General features: G+C 38.2%; 1 protein-coding gene across 1 annotated transcript in view; it reads left to right on the top strand.

The window, feature by feature from the left end:
- The first annotated feature begins 2,077 nt into the window (after positions 1-2,077).
- GTF2A1L (general transcription factor IIA subunit 1 like) overlaps positions 2,078-18,487 on the top strand; it is a 46,067-nt gene continuing 29,657 nt past the window's right edge. The window contains exons 1-5 of the mRNA XM_068963756.1: positions 2,078-2,104; positions 4,668-4,769; positions 4,964-5,087; positions 13,784-13,839; positions 17,564-17,648. Coding sequence (XP_068819857.1) covers positions 2,078-2,104; positions 4,668-4,769; positions 4,964-5,087; positions 13,784-13,839; positions 17,564-17,648 — 394 coding nt within the window. The remainder of the gene's footprint in view (positions 2,105-4,667; positions 4,770-4,963; positions 5,088-13,783; positions 13,840-17,563; positions 17,649-18,487) is intronic.

Below are 18,487 nucleotides of genomic sequence, written 5' to 3'. Positions count from 1 at the left end.
CAAAGAGTCAGACACGACTGAACAACTAAACTGAACTGAACTGATGAGTACCAAGGTCCACATTTAATTTCAAAAGTATGTATGTTCATCTGAGAAGGAGAGAACATATAATGAAGTCTCTTGCATGGTAGGCAGATTCTTTACCTGCTGAACCATCAGGGAAGACCCAATATAAGATTGTATGCTATCACAGAAAGTTAAGTGATTACCAATTCTACGCATTTAGGAATCAAGTTTTAAAATTTGACTGTGAAAAAGATGATAAACAAGAGACCTTTCAGCTTATTTCCCAGGTTGAATAATTTAATTGGATATTTTGATATCAGCAGGAATCAATAACTGCTTCTAGCTTTTCTATTTCAGGTGTAAGATGTCACTTTGAATAATTCTGGTGGTAAATTGCCAGGTAGAGACACAATCATTAAAAATTATTATATAAAATTCTTGACTTTTTGAGAAAGAAATTTCAGATAGTTTTCATTGTAGGAAAATCTTCTAAAGAGCCTCATATAAATCAGCTTCTTGAAACTCCTCCACCATAAGGTACCTGACCCAGGCAAAGCAAATACAGAATGGTTGGGCATAAGTAGCTCTACTGAATTTACATGCACAAATACTCAATTTTAAACCTGATAGGATTTTTAATCATTAACTAATTTAAGTCTTCTGGTTAGGTCAGGACCTATCTGATAGGATAGAAAGTCTTCTTTGAAAGGCAGAGTACTGGCAATAGATGACTTCTTCCTTTATCTAACCCTCCAGGTTATCTGTGCTTACATCTGCCCTCAGCCCCAGGCAAGCTGTGCCCCTGGATGCTTTACCCTTCAAGGGAAGGAGGAAATTATTACAGGTCAAGAGACTGTGATTTCTGCCTGAGGAGGAAAAGGAGCCTGGGTGGTATTGGGATGCTGACTTTATTTTAGCAGTGGTTCTCCACCTTGGCTGCATAAGATAGAATCAGATTCTCTAGGGGAGAGACCCAGGTGCCAAACCTTTAATAATCTCTGCAGGTGATTTCAGTGTACAGACAAAGTTGAGAATCTTAGTTTTGGGACACCAAGTCTTATTTAAGTGCCCATCAGAATCACGTGGAGAGAATGTTAAAGTTACAGAAGGCTAGGTCTCCACCTCTGGAGTTTCAGACTCAGGAAATCTGGCTGTGCTGTGCTGTGCTTAGTCGCTCAGTTGTGTCCAGCTCTTTGTAACCCCATGGACTGTAGCTCGCCAGCCTCCTCTGTCCATGGGGATTCTCCAGGCAAGAATACAGGAGTGGGTTGCCACGCCCTTCTCCAGAGGATCTTCCCAACCCAGGGATTGAACCCAGGTCTCCCGCATCGCAAGCGGATTCTTTACTGTCTGAGCCACCAGGAAAGCCCAAGAATACTGGAGGGGCAGCCCAACTCTTTTCCAGGGGATCTTCCCAACCCAGGAATCGAACTGAGTTCTCCTGCATTGCAGGTGGATTCTTTACCAGCTGAGCTACCAAGGAAGCCCAGTAAAGTCTGGGGTGGGACCCAATAATTTGCATTTTTAACAGCTTCCCAGATGAAGCGGTTGCTGCTGTCCCACACTTTGAGAACCCATCTTAGAAGAGTTAGATTCTTGTTACATACTGGAGTTCAGCTGTGAGTGGGGCCTAAGGAGAGGAATGAAAATTATAGAAGGAGAAGACAGACACCTCTAATTCCTTTCTTTTCAAAGGTAAAGTGAGCTGGGATCTACCACTGCATTGCTCATCCCCTATTTTCGTAGCCTTTATTTTACAACTTGAGAAAATAAAGGCTTTTTAAGGGTCATGTGAACAGCCCAAGGCTAATTACACCGGAATTAACCATCCCACTTTAGCTGGTTTCTTTGTCCCAGCAGACCAACCTCTCCCCTGCATCAGCACCGAATCTCCAGTTAACCCTGATCGATTTATTAACCTTCTCTCCTCCCCTGCCCCGCCCGCAGCGCCCTGACGTAGTTGCACGGACAACGTGCACCCACATTCAAAGCCCACAGGGGGCGGTCCTTGGCGAGGCACCGCGTGCTGCGCAGGCGCAGGCGCAAGCAGCAAGGTGCTGGAGCCGGTGTCATGGATTGCGTCAACGTCAACGGGGTGGTAAGTGAGGACCATCAGCATGGCCTCTTGGCCTGCGCCCCGCGGGGAGGGAGTGTGAGCCTGGGGTCATGGCAGCGGAGCTCCCCACACCACTTTTTTTCCTCCTGGCCCTTCACAGACATTCAGAGGCCCTCTCCCGTAGGGGCTTCGGCTGTTCTTCGCCTCCGTGTTGGAGGACACGGATTAGAGCCAGTAACTCACCTGGAAGTTGGATCTGGCTCCCATCAGAAGAGCAGATGCCCCTCCTCTTCTCCTTCTGGCTTCTCATCCAAACTCAGGTCCTCCAGAATACGGATGTGAGATGGTGGTTAGAGGTGGAATGCACCTGAGCCCTGCCAGTTTCCTGTGTGTTTAGAATTACTAAGTTCAGTTGCACTTTTAATTGTAGCCCTTAATTTTAGTATGGCCGCTGTTGATTCTAAGCTGTATTAGTTACCTGATACAACAGGTAATGTGATACTTTGTTACCCCACCACATATTTTTAGAGGTCTCCCTCGTCCTTCCATTTTCCCATCCATAAGTACAGTTGAAATTGATAAACGGAGACACTGCTCTCCTACTGCTATGGAGTACCTAAACCTCACATGAGAATTGATAGGCTAAATGGCCTTGTGAGACCTTCTATCAATCTTAAAAACCTGAATTAAAGGTAAAGTTAAGGAGTCATGTTGATTTTCAGTTCAAGTTAGAAGTTCACATTTGGTAAAAGGCAATGTAGCTTGTCTAGATGTGTGGTATTTTATGGGTTTCACCTATACATACACAGCATAAAAGGGTTCATGTCTTGAGAAAAGTTATTATCTTAATGTGTATCCATTGTCTGATTTTAGTATGTTTTAAGATATGTAAAGTAATTATACTTGAATTTACCATGTATACCATTTGATTATAATGAAGATAAAATCTAACTGTAGTCCTAGAAGAGAAAGTACGTTCAGCTCCTACTTTGCTTTTGAAATTTTGTGTGGTAATGGGTCATTTTCGATGGCTGCTGTTACATTCTGAGGGTAGATCTTAAAAGATGTGTTTATCCCTAGGAGTTTTTCCCTCTTGCTTTAAATGTGATCACACTAGCTGAGACCAACACTGAAGCCTCAGTTTAGCACCTTTATCAGGGTAAACTGTTTTACAAGAAGCGACTAATCTAGAGCACCTAATCTTACTGTTATACTTGTGAATACATATTACTTAAAATATTACTAATTGGCTTATTTATAGTCTTACTCTTGGTCTTCAAAGGATAAATGTAAAGCCTAACTACTCTTGCCATGAACGTATTTATTTACTGAGTAGTAAGAAAAAGCAGTCCTTGAATAATAGAATTTTCAATTTGGCCTGTTAATTGCTGAAATAAGAGCAATTCAACTACATTCCTATTTTGTCATTTCTTATCAGTCCACTAGGTCAGGTCAGTACTTAGCGTGGCTCTTTTTTTTTTGCATTTAGTAATTTTAAAATTTTATTTATTTTTATATTTTATTTTATTTTTTGGCCACGTCGTATGACTTGCAGTGAATCTTCGTACCTTGACCAGAGATTGAACTCGTGCCCCCAGTAGTGAAAGCATTGAGTCTTAACCACTGGACTTGCCAGGATTATGGTGGAAATGAAGCACAATTTACATAGATTTGAAGGACTGAGTTTATTTCACAGGGCTATTTTTCTATTGATATTGACCAATTTTTAATCTGGTAAAAATCTGCTTTTAGGATGTTACTTACTCTCTGCAGGCTATGGAAGGGTAAGGTTCATTTAGTTTCTTAGTTTCTGTCCTTAGTTTCTCTTAGGAAATCCTTTTTGTTGCAGTTTACTTGACCATGGTTCAAGATATCTTTTGGATTACATGTGCTTTGAAAGTGGGAAGCACTTTGGTGACTATTGTAAATGGCTGCCCCAAACTTATGAGGTGGAATTTATTTACATTAGTGGAAATAATAAACTCTAAAAACGCTCTTTTGATCTGTTTGAGAAAAGAGTAAACTGAAAACAAAAGGTTCATTTCCACCTGCCTTAAATTAGTTTCCTTTTAAAAAGGACTGGGGAGGTTAAATACTGACACAGAAGTCAGGGAACATAAAAACAAGCATACATCTTGATGAGATTTGTATCTCATATTTTCTTGTAGTATTGTGATTCAGGGCTTCCCTGATGGCTCAGCAGGTAAAGAATCTCCTGCAATGCAGGAGACACAGGAGATGCCAGTTTAATCCCTGGGCTGGGAGGAAGAAAGTGGCAGCCCACTCCAGTATTCCTGTCTGAAATATCCCTTGTACAGAGGAACCTGGCAGACTATAGTCCCTGGGGTCACAAAAGAGTCAGACTTGACTGAGCAACCTACACGCTCATTGTGATTCAGCCTTATAGATAGACTGAGACTATGGATCTGAAATTAACACAATTTATGAAAAGCTAAGACTATACTGGGAATAGGATGCATTTAGTGAAAATCCTTGTGGTGGCTTTTCTTTAAATATAAGATTAGAAAAGTGTACATTTCATGTTTTTAAAGGCTGAGCACACTCAAACTTGAATGTAAAACTTTTAACAATTGCTTTTATGTAGGCTAAACTTTACAGATCTGTAATTGAAGATGTGATTGAAGGAGTGAGGGATCTCTTTGCTGAAGAAGGTGTAGAAGAACAAGTCTTAAAAGACTTGAAACAGGTTTGTAGACAGTAAAAGTTTCTCTTTTGTTTTTTCAGCTTAAAAAATGGCTAAACTATAATTCAGACCTCTTAATTAGCATTTAACACTTACCCATTTATTGAGATTTCAGTTGACAATTTAAAAGTTAAAAGAATAGCAGTAACTATCCTAATTTTTTTTTTTTAAAGCAAACATTTTGTTTCTCTCTGCAGCTCTGGGAAACAAAGGTTTTGCAATCTAAAGCCACAGAAGACTTCTTCAGAAATAGTGTTCATTCACCTCTGTTCACACTTCAGTTGCCACACAGCTTGCACCAAACATTGCAATCATCAGCAGGTTGGATACAGTTAGTAAATTAGTAGTATTTGTCTTTGTAACAAATTCTTCTTTGGTGGTGGTTTTGAATTAGGGTAATATTCTTAAGGTAAGAGGGCTTGGACTTCAAAAATTGTTAAATAAATGAATGCAGGATAACTCATCACTGCCATGTAATTATTGATAAGAAAATTAGGTTGTTTAAACTATTTTTTAAAAAAATGCTATAGTCCCAAAAGGTGACAAAGCCATACTTCAGAAGAACAAGTTGTATAGTTCATGGGCTGTTGGGAGTACCCTCTGGTTATTTCAGAAAATTTAATTGGCTGTAGTCAAGGAGTCATCCAACCATTGTTGGTAAAGAAGCAGAGGGAAAGATGGGTACTTGCAAGCTTGTGCACTCTTTCTTCTTGCTGTCTGTATGTATTATAAATTTGTCATTGAATTGGAAGCAAAATGGAGCTTTTGTGAACAATCACTTTTATAAACAGGGATATGGATGTTATTCAGGCTGCTTCACAGTTTTGGATATAAAATGATGGCTAGAAATGGACCTTACATGTATTGTCACTAATCTTGGTCCTACTGAATCTAGATCTCTGCTTTTAAGGGAAATATTTGTCCCTAATATGTCTATTAGTTTACACTGGAAAAGATTAGCGGTTAGCAATACTATTATGTCTTTCTAGCCTTTATTTCTTTTTTCTCCCCTGTATTTCTTTATTTCTTTTATTCTTATGATCATTATGCTGTCCTGATATGTGTATGTGTATACATCTGCTTGTTGATACACAGAGACGCAGGCAGATAGAGACACTGACAGACGCAGAGGCATACACCAGCAGACACATCTAGATACAGACATGCCCAGACAGACAGACAGACAGACACGCACACACACACACACACACACACACACACACACACACACACACACACACACAAAGTAGGTTTTATTTGATTTAGCTGGAATTCAGTAGATTAATGTCTGCAAGGCTAGATTAAATTGTCAATACAAACTGGATCATTCATGGTATACTTGGGAAAATTCACATGAGTATATGTGGGCCAAGGGACAATAGTAAGGAGGCTTGTACCTCCTCTATAATAAGATGAGAGAATTTGTGTGGCAGCAATTGTAACTTATAAAAATGAAACCAACAGAGAATGTTGGGTTACCAAACAGCTTTTATCTAATGCTGTGCTTAAAATGTAGAATATTGCAGTGTAAGAATTAGCCATAGCAGTTTTAATTACTTAGTTGACACACTGAAACATTTTCCATCAAATTTTGTGTTTTTCTGGCTATGCTTTCATTTTTCATTTTGTTGTTTTATTGGGGCATTCCTTTTATTTCTGCATTTAAATAACATTCTTTTACTCTTTTTTTTCATCATTAAAGAACTTTAAAGATTTTTTTCCTTAGGAGTGGCTTGGAGTGTGGTCAATGTGGAGGAGTAAAATACTTGACTGAATTTTATCAAAAGCATAGTTCTTGAAAAAAGAATAGCCAGAACACTTCCACTTTCTGTCATTCAAAATTGCAATACTAGATTTTGCCGCAAGATGGTAATATTACCAATGATTTAAATCACAAAATAGTCTTGCAACTAATATATCTAGCTGACTTTCACTCAACACTTCATTCTAATTTCTTTCTTAGAGGTTAGAATAATAGAAATAATTACATTTAAATAAGATAGTTTTTCTTATTCTCTTCTGCGTCATTCATAATGAAGTGAAGAGGAAGCACGTGTATCCTGTAAAACTGCACTATAGGCCTTATTGCCTTCCATCTTCATTTCTAGGTACTCTAGTACCTAGTAAATAACCTCATAAAATTGGAAGTGCTTTTTATGTCTTCTCATTGTATGCTTTTAAAAGCCTGATTAAGATAACCGAAGCTTATGCAACCTTTTCATCTCTTGATAACAAGTTCTAATTAAATCTACAACGGAATAAGTCATTTTCCTTTGTCTGTTCCACACATTTTATTATGTTTTCTTTGATTGTATTATCCATTTGTTTAATAATTTGCTGTATCTTCAATTGTCAGCTTTTTCTCTTTTTTTGGTGGGGGGCGCCTCAGGACCGCTTTACACTTTAAAATCGAGAACCTCAAAGTACTTTTCTTTTGGGTTATAGATACCTGTCATATTAGAAATTAAAGCTGAGACATTTTTAAAATGTTGATTTATTAATTTAAAAAGTAATTGTATGTTAATATATATTTGTTTAAAATAACTATTTTCTAGAGCAAAAAGTATTTAGTGAGAAGATTGGTATTGTTTCACTTTTCTGCAATTCTAGTTAATATCTGGCTTAATTCAAGACAGCTGGATTCTCATATCTATTTCTAAATTTAATCTGTTGTGATATGTAGTTTTAGCAAAACTGCATATAAGAAGAAAATCTAATATTCCACGGTGAGATAATTGAAAAAGCAGGAGTATTTTAATAGCTTTTTCAGGTAATTTGGTACTAAGCTAAAACTCAACAAGTGGTAGCTTCTGAGAGATTAGGTGCAAAGTAGAATCAATATCCGGAGAAGGCAATGGCATCCCACTCCAGCCAGTACTCTTGCCTGGAAAATCCTATGGACGGAGGAGCCTGGTAGGCTGCAGTCCATGGGATCGCTAAGAGTCGGATACGACTGAGCGACTTCACTTTCACTTTTCACTTTCATGCATTGGAGAAGGAAATGGCAAGTCCCAGGGATGGGGGAGCCTGGTGGGCTGCCGTCTATGGGGTCGCACAGGGTCGGACACGACTGAAGTGACTTAGCAGACAGGCAGGCAGAATCAATATCAGTGGACTTTTTGTTAAAGTTCCCTGGTATATCTTGCACTTTGAATGATTCTCTAACCTATGTGTAATTTTGTAACATATGTTGATGACATGGAAAATGTTGGTTCACTGAGTTAAATATTTGACATGTTGTTCATGATACAGGATGAAAAGTCATTATCATCTCCTCACATCTCATCAGAAAAGTGTTCTAAGTATCAGAAAGCAATGAAGCTCACTGTTGTGGATATAGAGTTTCCAAAATTCTAATTTTTGCTTGAAAACTTGAATTTTATCCTTCCTAAACAAACATTGTCAGTTTGCTTTTCTTTGAAGTGATGGGCGCACTTAGTTCATCTTCAGAAAACTGCCATATACCCAACTTTGAAGAACCATGGTTACTGTCAGTTTTTCTTTCAAGTAAAACTAGTGTTTCTTGAAAAAAAGAAATTAGCTATGTCAGCTCCCAACTTAAAGAACAGCACCATTGCATCTCGTTGCACTTCCTTGTACTTCTGTATGCTCCAGAAATGCTTTATATGTTCTTCCAGTTTCCTCATACAGAATATTAAAAGGAAGTATACTTGAGGGTTGACATTTAGTAAAAATAATTATTTATAGTTACATTAAGGAACGTCTTAAGTGAAACAGTTTTGTTGTTGCTGGTTTTATTATTATTTTTTAGTTGTGAGTAAATAGCAATGGAGAGTAAACACAGTGAACACTAGTAGGGTTTGGTGCTTACAGGCTTAATTCATGTGACGGTGCCTTCAGTTTTAACCATTGTGGCTTTGTGCCACAGTGCAGATGTCAACAATACCCTGCCCCAAATGCTTAGTGAGAAATGAAAAAGGCATAAATTGCCTTGATACCCTGGTGGCTCGGATGGTAAAGAATCTGCCTGCACTGCAGAAGGCCTGAGTTCTATTTCTGGGTTGGGAAGATCCCCTGGAGGAGGGCATGGGAACCCATTCCGGTATTTTTGCCTGGAGAATCTGCATGGACAGGGGAGGCTGGTGGGCTACAGTCCATGGGGTCACAAAAGTCAGACATGACTTAGTGACTAAATGACCACCGTTCTATACTTATATATCATTTATAGTCTTTTTAAAAAATAATTAATTTTAAAGAGCATCTTTAGATTCACAGCAGACTTGAGAGAAATTTCCCATGTACTGCTTGCTCCCTACGCAAGCATAACCTCTTTATTTATCAGCATCCCTCAGGAGGCTGGTGTATTTGTTATAATTTATGAACCTGCATTGATATGTAAAGTCACAGTTTACATGATCACTTTTGGTGTTCTACATTCTGTGGGGTTGGCCAGGTGCATAATGATTTGAATCCATTGTAATAGTTTGATACAGAGTATTTCCATTGCCCCCAGTACTTCTGTGCTCCTTTTTGTCAGTTCCCCTCACACCAGTCCTTGGCAACCTCTGATCTTTTTACTACTAATATCTCTATAGTTTTGCCTTTTCCAGGTTGTCATATGTTTGGGATACTATAGTATATAGCCTTTTCAGGTTGGCTTCTTTCCGTTAGTAATATGACTTTAAGATCGTTCCATGTCTTTTCATGGCTTGATAGCTCCTTTTGTTTCAGCACTAAATAATATCCCATTGTCTGGAGCTACTGCAGTTAATATATCACTCAGCCCCTGAACAATAACTGATTGGGCTCTGAATTTGGCAATTATGAATAAAACTTCGTAACAATGAGTGTGCAGGTTTTTGTGTAAAAGTAAGTTTTCAACTCCTTTGGGTATAAATACCAAAGAATGTGATTGCTGGGTCACATGATAAGAGTATATTTCGTTTGGTAAGAAAGTGCCAAACTTTCCAAAGTGGCTGAACCGTGAGAGTTTGTTGCTCTGCATATTTGTCAGCATATTGGTGTTATGTCTGCCATCTGTATATCTTCTTCGGTGGAGTGTTTATTTAGGTGCTTAATTTATTTTTTAATTTGATTATTTTGTTGTTGTTAAGTTTTAAGAGTTCTTTGTATATTTTTGATAAGTCTCTTATCAGGTATATCTTTTGCAAATATCTTCTCCCACACTGTGGCGTGTCTTCTCATTCTCCTGACTTGTCTTTCACAAAGCAGTTTTTAATTTTAATGAAGTCCAAATTATCAGTTATTTCTTTCATGGATTGTGCTTTTGGTGTTGTATCAAAAAATTCATTGCCATGTTTAAGTCATCTAGATTTTCTCCTGTGTTATTTTATAGGAGTTTTATGGTTTTGCATTTTACATTTAGGTCTATGAGCTATTTTGAGTTAGTCTTTGTGAAGAGTGTAGGGTTTGTATCTAGGTTCCTTTCTCTTTTTTTGCATTGTAGGTTCAGTTTCAGCACTTTTTGTGGAAGAGGCTGTCTTCGCTCCCTCGTATTGCTTATGCTCCTTTTGTCAAGGGTCAACTGATTATATTTATGGGGGCTCTCTCTGGGCTCTTTGTTCTGTTCCACTGGTCTTTTTGTCTATTTTTGTTTTGCCATATGACACTGTCTTGATTACTGTAGCTTTATAGTAAGTCTTGAATTTGGGCAGTATTAGTAGTTCATTTTTTTCTCCTTGAATATCATATTGGCTATTCTGGGTCTTTTGCTTATAATGCACTTTTGAGAGAGAAATGGGATTCTATGGATAATAACCTCAGAATAATAGGTGTGAAGTAGGACTGTCTTGAGCACACTGGGGTGTGTCGTCAGTCTGCCTCTGATTGCCGTATTCCTAGGGCAGTTCCAATCACCATCTGATTTTTGGTCTTCATGTCACATAGTCTTTTTGATGCAACCATCAGTCACTGTGGGAAGAAGATAAGGAAGAACCAGGAACATTGAGAGATTTGTTGGCTTTCAGCTTTGAGCATTGAAACTCTTATTAAACTTCAGGTAAAAACTGTATGTCCAGTTGTTCTTGAACTTGGATCTGTTGAAAGTTTAAACACTGCTGTTGTCTCTTGAGATGATTTGAATTAGAATATTCAGTTTGGTAATCAGGAGACAGCCATGTGCTAAACAGTAGTCACAAAGAAGAAATTTACCAGTCTTTGCACCTCTTGAATAACGTGACTTGGATATTAAAATTTGGAATGGTTCAGAATGGACCCAAGTTTGTTAAGCTGCCTTACTATATTAAGTGCTTCCCTGGTGGCTCAGAGGTTAAAGCGTCTGCCTGCAATGCAGGAGACCTAGTTTCAATCCCTGGGTCGGGAAGATCCCCTGGAGAAGGAAATGGCAACCCACTCCAGAATTCTTGCCTGGAGAATCCCATGGACGGAGGAGCCTGGTGGGCTACAGTCCACGGGGTCGCAAAGAGTCAGACACGACTGAGTGACTTCACTTTCACTTTCAATGTATTAAAGACTTTTTGGTGTGTAGGGAAAAACACACTTATAACTGGGAATGTTGCTATGCTGTATTATATAATTGTATAATATATATTATGCTATCTTTTTATAAAATTCATTAAATTATATTTGGCAGATTTAATTCTGTCTCTATTCTAAAGCTTATTGTTTGTGAAATTTGCTATTTCTAGAGTATGAACGAACATCAAAATTCTGACTCTTCCAGTTCGAGTAAAAACATGTATTCAGTTAAAACTTAATTGGCTATCAAAACTGTCTTGAGTATTTTAAAAAATACGTTTCAGGCACATATAATTTGTGAATGTGTATGAATGGTGAATTTAACTTGTGAATTTAGTATCAAAATTAAGTAGGAACTGCGTGAAACTTTACTATAAAATTTTGTTAGTTCAGTTCTTTTGATGACTATAAAGAAACTCTTAAAACTCTCTTATAGCTCTGTTTGATTTATATGAGTAGAGAGAATTATCCTCTGGGATTTATTTCAGAGTATTTAAAAGGGGAGAATTATTGTTATTTCTCCTCAAGAAATTCTTTTAATTGCTGCAGACAGTATGTTAACAGATTTTTGTTTCCTCTCAGGCTATGACTTAAGCTGTACCAACCTAAGCTTTGCTCACTTCAGCTAATTAAGACTAATACCATTGTGTTCCTGCCACTCCAATTCTTTCTAATTTAGCCTTTCTAAAAGAATGCCTGTTAATAAGCAAAGCCATAGATGGCAGAAGATAAAAATAATTTTGTACCTCATTAACTATCAATCTCTGTAGCTTCACTTCTGTTGTCTTAATGTGACAAGAATGGTTAGTTAAAAAAATTTGCTCTTCTGAGCTGTTTGTTGTATGTGATGGAGCCACTCTAGTGTCAGAAATGGATCTTGGGGAAGTGAAAGGGAAGTCGCTCAGTCATGTCCGACTCTGTGCGACCCCGTGGGCTGCAGCCTACCAGGCTCCTCCGTCCATGGGATTATTCCAGGCAAGAGTACTGGAGTGGGTAGCCATTTCCAAGTCTTCCTTAACACAGTATGTGAAAAAAAATGCCATAAAAATATTGTATTTAATACATACATGCTGCTTAAACATGCAAAAATGTTTTTTATTTCATTAAAGAAAAGAGATGGTCTTCTAACAGTCAGGTTCAAGTAGATAAAATGAACCTTGAGGTAAGGTTTAAGGTTATATTGGTCAACCAGAATCCTTCTAGTAATTATTTGTTTATTAGACTGATGTTTAAATAAATTTTATTGAAGCATAGTAGATTGAAAATGTGTTAGTTTCTGCTGTACAACAAAGTGAATCAGTTATAAATATACATATATCCACTCTTTTTTAGATGCTTTTGCCGTATAGCAGAGAAGGCAATGGCAACCCACTCCAGTACTCTTGCCTGGAAAATCCCATGGACGGAGGGGCCTGGTTGGCTGCAGTCCATGGGGTCGCAAAGAGTTGGACACGACTGAGCGACTTCACTTTGACTTTTCACTTTCATGCACTGGAGAAGGAAATGGCAACCCACTCCAGTGTTCTTGCCTGGAGAATCCCAGGGATGGGGGAGCCTGGTGGGCTGCCATCTATGGGGTTGCACAGAGTCGGACACGACTGAAGCGACAGCAGCACCACCTTTTCCCACCCTAGTAACTGTAAGCTTGTTTTCCCCATCTGTGACTGATTTTGTAAATAAGTTCATTTGTACCATTTTTTTTATTCCATATATAAATATTACATATTTGTTTTTCTCTGACTTCACTCAGTATGACAGTCTCTAGTTTCCACGTTGCTGCAAATGACATTATGTTGTTCTATTTTAGACTTATTTTTAAACAACTGCATTTAAAACCATTTGGGCAACCTTTTAGATGTACAATAACCAAAGGGACAGTTAGCACAGGAAATTGGTGCAAATAAAGATAAATGAGATGATAGGTTTAATGCAGGTTGAGTTGGTGTTCTCCTAAGAATTTATTGTCATATTTTTCTTCGCAGTTTACCTGAAGTCCTGCAGAGACTTCAGGAGACATGTTCTTTTAGATTTACTCTTAAAACTGTGTATCTGTGTTTGCTTAATTACTTGACTAAAGTACTATAAATAAATTTTCATGAAATAAATGAATTGAAATTTATTTTGAACCTATTAAAACTTAGAATGGTTTATAGTAGTTTACATTTTTGTTTTTTTTTTTTTTTTGCTCAAAGTATGCTTGGAAACATGCCATAAAATTACTTTTTTCTGTTATGGAAAGTTGTGATGGAGGTACACTGACTTCCTAAAGATAACCTAGCTGTTTCCTTATGGACTTCTATATTCTATAGTACAATATACTTGATTGCAATGGGATTTTGTTTTGGTACTGAAAATAGTTGTAAAGTCTTTATCTGAAATTGTTGGGAAAAGATATGATTAACCATTTTTACCTCACTTGGAATCAGAAAGTATAGAATTTATCATGGTTGAAATGTTAGTGATGGAAAGCATTAAAAAAAATAAGGTATACTTAGAGCAATTTTACTAAATTGGTAAAATCTAATGACTGTGTGATGTTTATTTTGTTTTCTCTACAGCATCGTTAGTTATTCCTGCTGGTAGAACTCGTCCCAGTTTTAGCGCAGCAGAACTGGTATGTAGCTTATTTAAGATATATTTTTAAAAGAGATGCCCCAGTTTTACTGAATGGTGGCCGAAGGCTGGGCAGAGATGGAATTTGTAAAACTTTAGTTGAATGAGGAAAGATGTCATAAGGGATGGGAAGACAAAAATAGCTTCTATAACATAGGTGTTGGAAAAATTCAGTAGTTTCAGATGTAATATTTTCTCACCAGCTTTTCCTGTCTTCCAGAGCCATTGTTAGCATCTGCCAAGACTGTACCTACAAGATTAGGAAATTTCTAAAGTTACATTGTATGGCGTTTTACTACACGGTTTAATGTTATATGCTTACATGTTGGTTCCTAAGTAGATGATTTTGATATGCTGCATTTTCTGATTTTTTCACCCCTAGCGTTGAGGCACATCGTAGTTCTTCCTTTTATTTAAGTGGAATATTTTGGTTATTTTTTATCTTTGTGTAATAGAGGTCAGTTTTGCCCCTAGGATTTGGGAGCATGAGATAAATTTAAAACTTACATATAGAAAATTGAGTAGTTTTCAGGTGGGGAAAAATAGAACTATTTCTCTCTCTTTTTTTTATAAGGTTTCCCTGGTGGCTTAGTGGTAAGAAATCCACTGTGAAGAAGGCTGAGTGCCGAAGAATTGATGCTTTTGAACTGTGGTGTTGGAGAAGACTCTTGAGAGTCCCTTGGACTGCAAGGAGATCCAACCAGTCCATTCTGAAGGAGATCAGCCCTGGGATTTCTTTGGAAGGAATGATGCTAAAGCTGAAACTCCAATACTTTGGCCACCTCATGAGAAGAGTTGACTCATTGGAAAAGAGTCTGATGCTGGGAGGGATTAGGGGCAGGAGGAGAAGGGGAGGACAGAGGATGAGATGGCTGGATGGCAACACGGACTCGATGGACATGAGTCTGAGTGAACTCCGGGAGTTGGTGATGGACAGGGAGGCCTGGCGTGCTGCGATTCATGGGGTCACAAAGAGTCGGACACGACTGACTGACTGAACTGAATGCAGGAAATGCAGATTCCATCCCTGGATCAGGGACATCCCCTGGGGAAGGAAGTGGCAACCCATTCTAGTATTCTTGCCTGGAGAATCCCATAGACAATGGAGCCTAGTGGGCTACAGTCCACGGGGTCACAGAATTGGACACGACTTAGCAACTGAACAACAACAAAAGATGATATATGATCCACTAACTGTTCTTCCTTTTCTTTCAGCCCATGAGTTACCTTTCTGAGGTACAAGAATTTTGTTGTTTAGTCGCTAAGTTGTGTCTGACTCTTGTGACTCCTTGGACTGTAGCTCTCCAGGCTCCTCTGTCCTTGGGATTCTCCAGGCAAGAATACTGGAGTGGGTTGCCATTTCCTTCTCCAGGGGATCTACCCCACCCAGGTATAGAACCCGTGTCTCCTGCATTGGCAGGCAGGTGCTTTACAGCTGAGTCACTTCGGTTGGTTCGGTTCAGTCGGTCAGTCGTGTCTGACTCTTTGCGACCCCATGAATCGCAGCACGCCAGGCCTCCCTGTCCATCACCAACTCCCGGAGTTCACTCAGACTCACGTCCATCGAGTCCGTGATGCCATCCAGCCATCTCATCCTCGGTCGTCCCCTTCTCCTCCTGCCCCTAATCCCTCCCAGCATCAGACTCTTTTCCAATGAGTCAACTCTTCTCATGAGGTGGCCAAAGTATTGGAGTTTCAGCTTTAGCATCATTCCTTCCAAAGAAATCCCAGGGCTGATCTCCTTCAGAATGGATTGGTTGGATCTCCTTGCAGTCCAAGGGACTCTCAAGAGTCTTCTCCAACACCACAGTTCAAAAGCATCAATTCTTTGGCACTCAGCCTTCTTCACAGTCCAACTCTCACATCCATACATGACCACAGGAAAAACCATAGCCTTGACTAGACGGACCTTAGGTGGCAAAGTAATGTCCCTGCTTTTGAATATACTATCTAGGTTGGTCATAACTTTTCTTCCAAGGAGTAAGTGTCTTTTAATTTCATGGCTGCAGTCACCATCTGCAGTGATTTTGGAGTCACTTAGTGGACCATTTATTTCTGTTTCTTCATTAAAAACAAAAATCATAGTCCTTACCACAATTTTTAGAAAGAATGTTGCTGCTTTTGATAGGAAACCAGTGAAGAAATATTTCTATCTTTGGAATTCTTGGAAATAAGTTCTCATTAATGATGATCTTCCTTGCTGCCTCAAATGGTAAAGAATCTGCCTACAGTGCAGGAGACTCAGGTTCATTCCTTGGATCGGGAATATCCTCTAGAGAAAGGAATGGCTACCCACTCCAGTATTCTTGCCTGAAGAATTCAATGGACAGAGGAGATTGGTGGGCTACAGGCCATAGGGTCACAAAGATTTGGACCTGACTGGAGCAACTAACACACATACAAAAAGTAAAATCAGATTCAGAAAGTAAAAAGTGATAGGGCCCTATAGGATTATATCCCAAAGGTAGCTGTTTTAACTGTATGATATACATCCATTTAGACTTCTTCATTGGAGAAGGCAATGGCACCCCACTCCAGTACTCTTGCCTGGAAAATCCCATGGACGGAGGAGCCTGGTAGGCTGCAGTCCATGGGGTCACTGAGGGTCGGACACAACTGAGCGACTTCACTTTCAGTTTTCACTTTCATTTATTGGAGAAGGAAATGGCAATCCACTCCAGTGTTCTTGCCTGGAGAATCCCAGGGACTGGGGAGCCTGGTGGGCTGCCATCTCTGGGGTTGCACAGAGTCAGACACGACTGAAGTGACTTAGCATAGCAGCAGACTTCATTAAAGAAAGTTATATTAATTTTCACAGTAAAAGTAGGATCATTCTCTGGACTATTTCTGTAATTTCTTTTTCTAAACTTAGTAATATAGATGGCCCTTTTCAATGCTAGGTTAATATTGATTAGCCTTAGTGGATTTATCATAGTTTAATTAACCAGTCTTTTGTTTATGGACATTTAAATTATTGTTAGTCTTTTTCTAATATAGCATTACATTGGTGATACTTGTAGATAATGTTTTGGTGTGTTTGTGATAATCAGGTAATTGGGATAAATTTCTAGAAATAGAATTTCTGGGTCAAAGATAATGCATGTTTTTAGTTTTGGCATATACTGCAAAATTGCCCTCCAAAAGGATTGTACCATATATGCTCATATAAGCGGTGGTGTGAGAGAATAAGATTTTTATCATATTCTTAACAACAGTGGGTAATATTAATAAGTCTTTAAAATTTTTGCATGTCATATAGGCAAACATGTTTCCTTATCTTTTCAAAAATTTTTAAACCCTAAGGTCTAATTATTCTAAAATAAAAGTGATACCACTTTTATCTGCTTTAAAATAATATTAGTGATTAACTTACAGACTAGAGGACTCCTACAAACAACTGTGGTTCTTATATTTGACATCTTGAGGATCAGTGCCCATTTAAAAGCTATGTTGTGGGCAGATTTTATGAGTCAGTCTTCATGTTATTTATGAAGACTTACTGACTTCGTTGCTAATAGCCGTAGGATGAAATTCCTTTTATTTTTAATGAGATGATCTACATCAAATATTAAAAAGCTGTTTACTCAAGAGTACTCAGCCCTAATGCTGGGTTACTATTGTCATGTTGACCTTAATCAGATTTTTTTGTATCCTCTATGAGATCAGGAAAAAAGTTTCAAGTAAAGCCTCTTTCTAAGTTTCTAATATAAAATTTTCATATCTAGGGCACCTCAAACTCCAGTGCAAGCTTCACTTTTCCTGGTTATCCTATTCATGTACCAGTGGGTGTGACACAACAGACTGCATCTGGTAAGAGTATAGTCTTAGGAATATTTTGTTTTTAGCATTGGTACTGACTTCTGGGTATTAACTTCCACAATTGTAAATTAACTATACCACAGGTCATGGAAGTTATAGGCACTTTTGATAAACCTTACTTAAAAGTAATAATAAATAGTAGTTGTTATGAAAGCAGTCTACCACAAAAAACACTAAGCCTCTCTATTAAGACAGGCACTAAGCTTGTCCCCACATTTTACTTCCAGTACTCTTTCCCAACATTGTATAAGATGCTTTGTGTAGGTTTTCTCTAGTTTAAACTGGTTCCCTGAATTGTTATACACAAGTCCCAGCTAGGTCTAATCAAAAAAACCTAAAGATTAGATTTATCAACATTTGCCTCCTTTCGATTGTATCAGAATATTTGAAAAATTTGGAGGTTTAACTTGTGTCTGCTTTTCAGAGAACTGTTTCTTTATTTGAAAGAGAATCATACCTTTTTTTTTTTTTTGGTCATTACAGAGTTTAAGCAAAGCACCTGACTCGGTGCTCAAAAAGTAAATTTCTTTCTTCTTTTTAGTATTATTTTAAGGAAAGAAGGGGAAAATTTGTTAACTTTTGAAATTATTAAACCCTTTTTAGACAGCCTTGTCTTATAGTTGTTCTATGGTATCTTATATCTAAAGTATACATTCTCCAGACTAGGTTTCTTAAAAATCCCAATTTAGGTTATTAACACTGTAATTTATTACACAGTGGGAAAGGCTCATGGAATAAATATTGGTGGCCTGTGTATGTTTCCAAATATGCCATATAAGCAATAGTGGGAAAAGGCTAGAGTTAAAGCAAGATATGTTTAATTTTTCAAA

This window comes from Capricornis sumatraensis, chromosome 1 (genome assembly GCF_032405125.1).
Source record: "Capricornis sumatraensis isolate serow.1 chromosome 1, serow.2, whole genome shotgun sequence".
Taxonomy (NCBI): Eukaryota; Metazoa; Chordata; class Mammalia; order Artiodactyla; family Bovidae; genus Capricornis; species Capricornis sumatraensis.
Note: the sequence above shows the minus strand (reverse complement) of the source record. Positions and strands in the feature narration are given on the sequence as shown.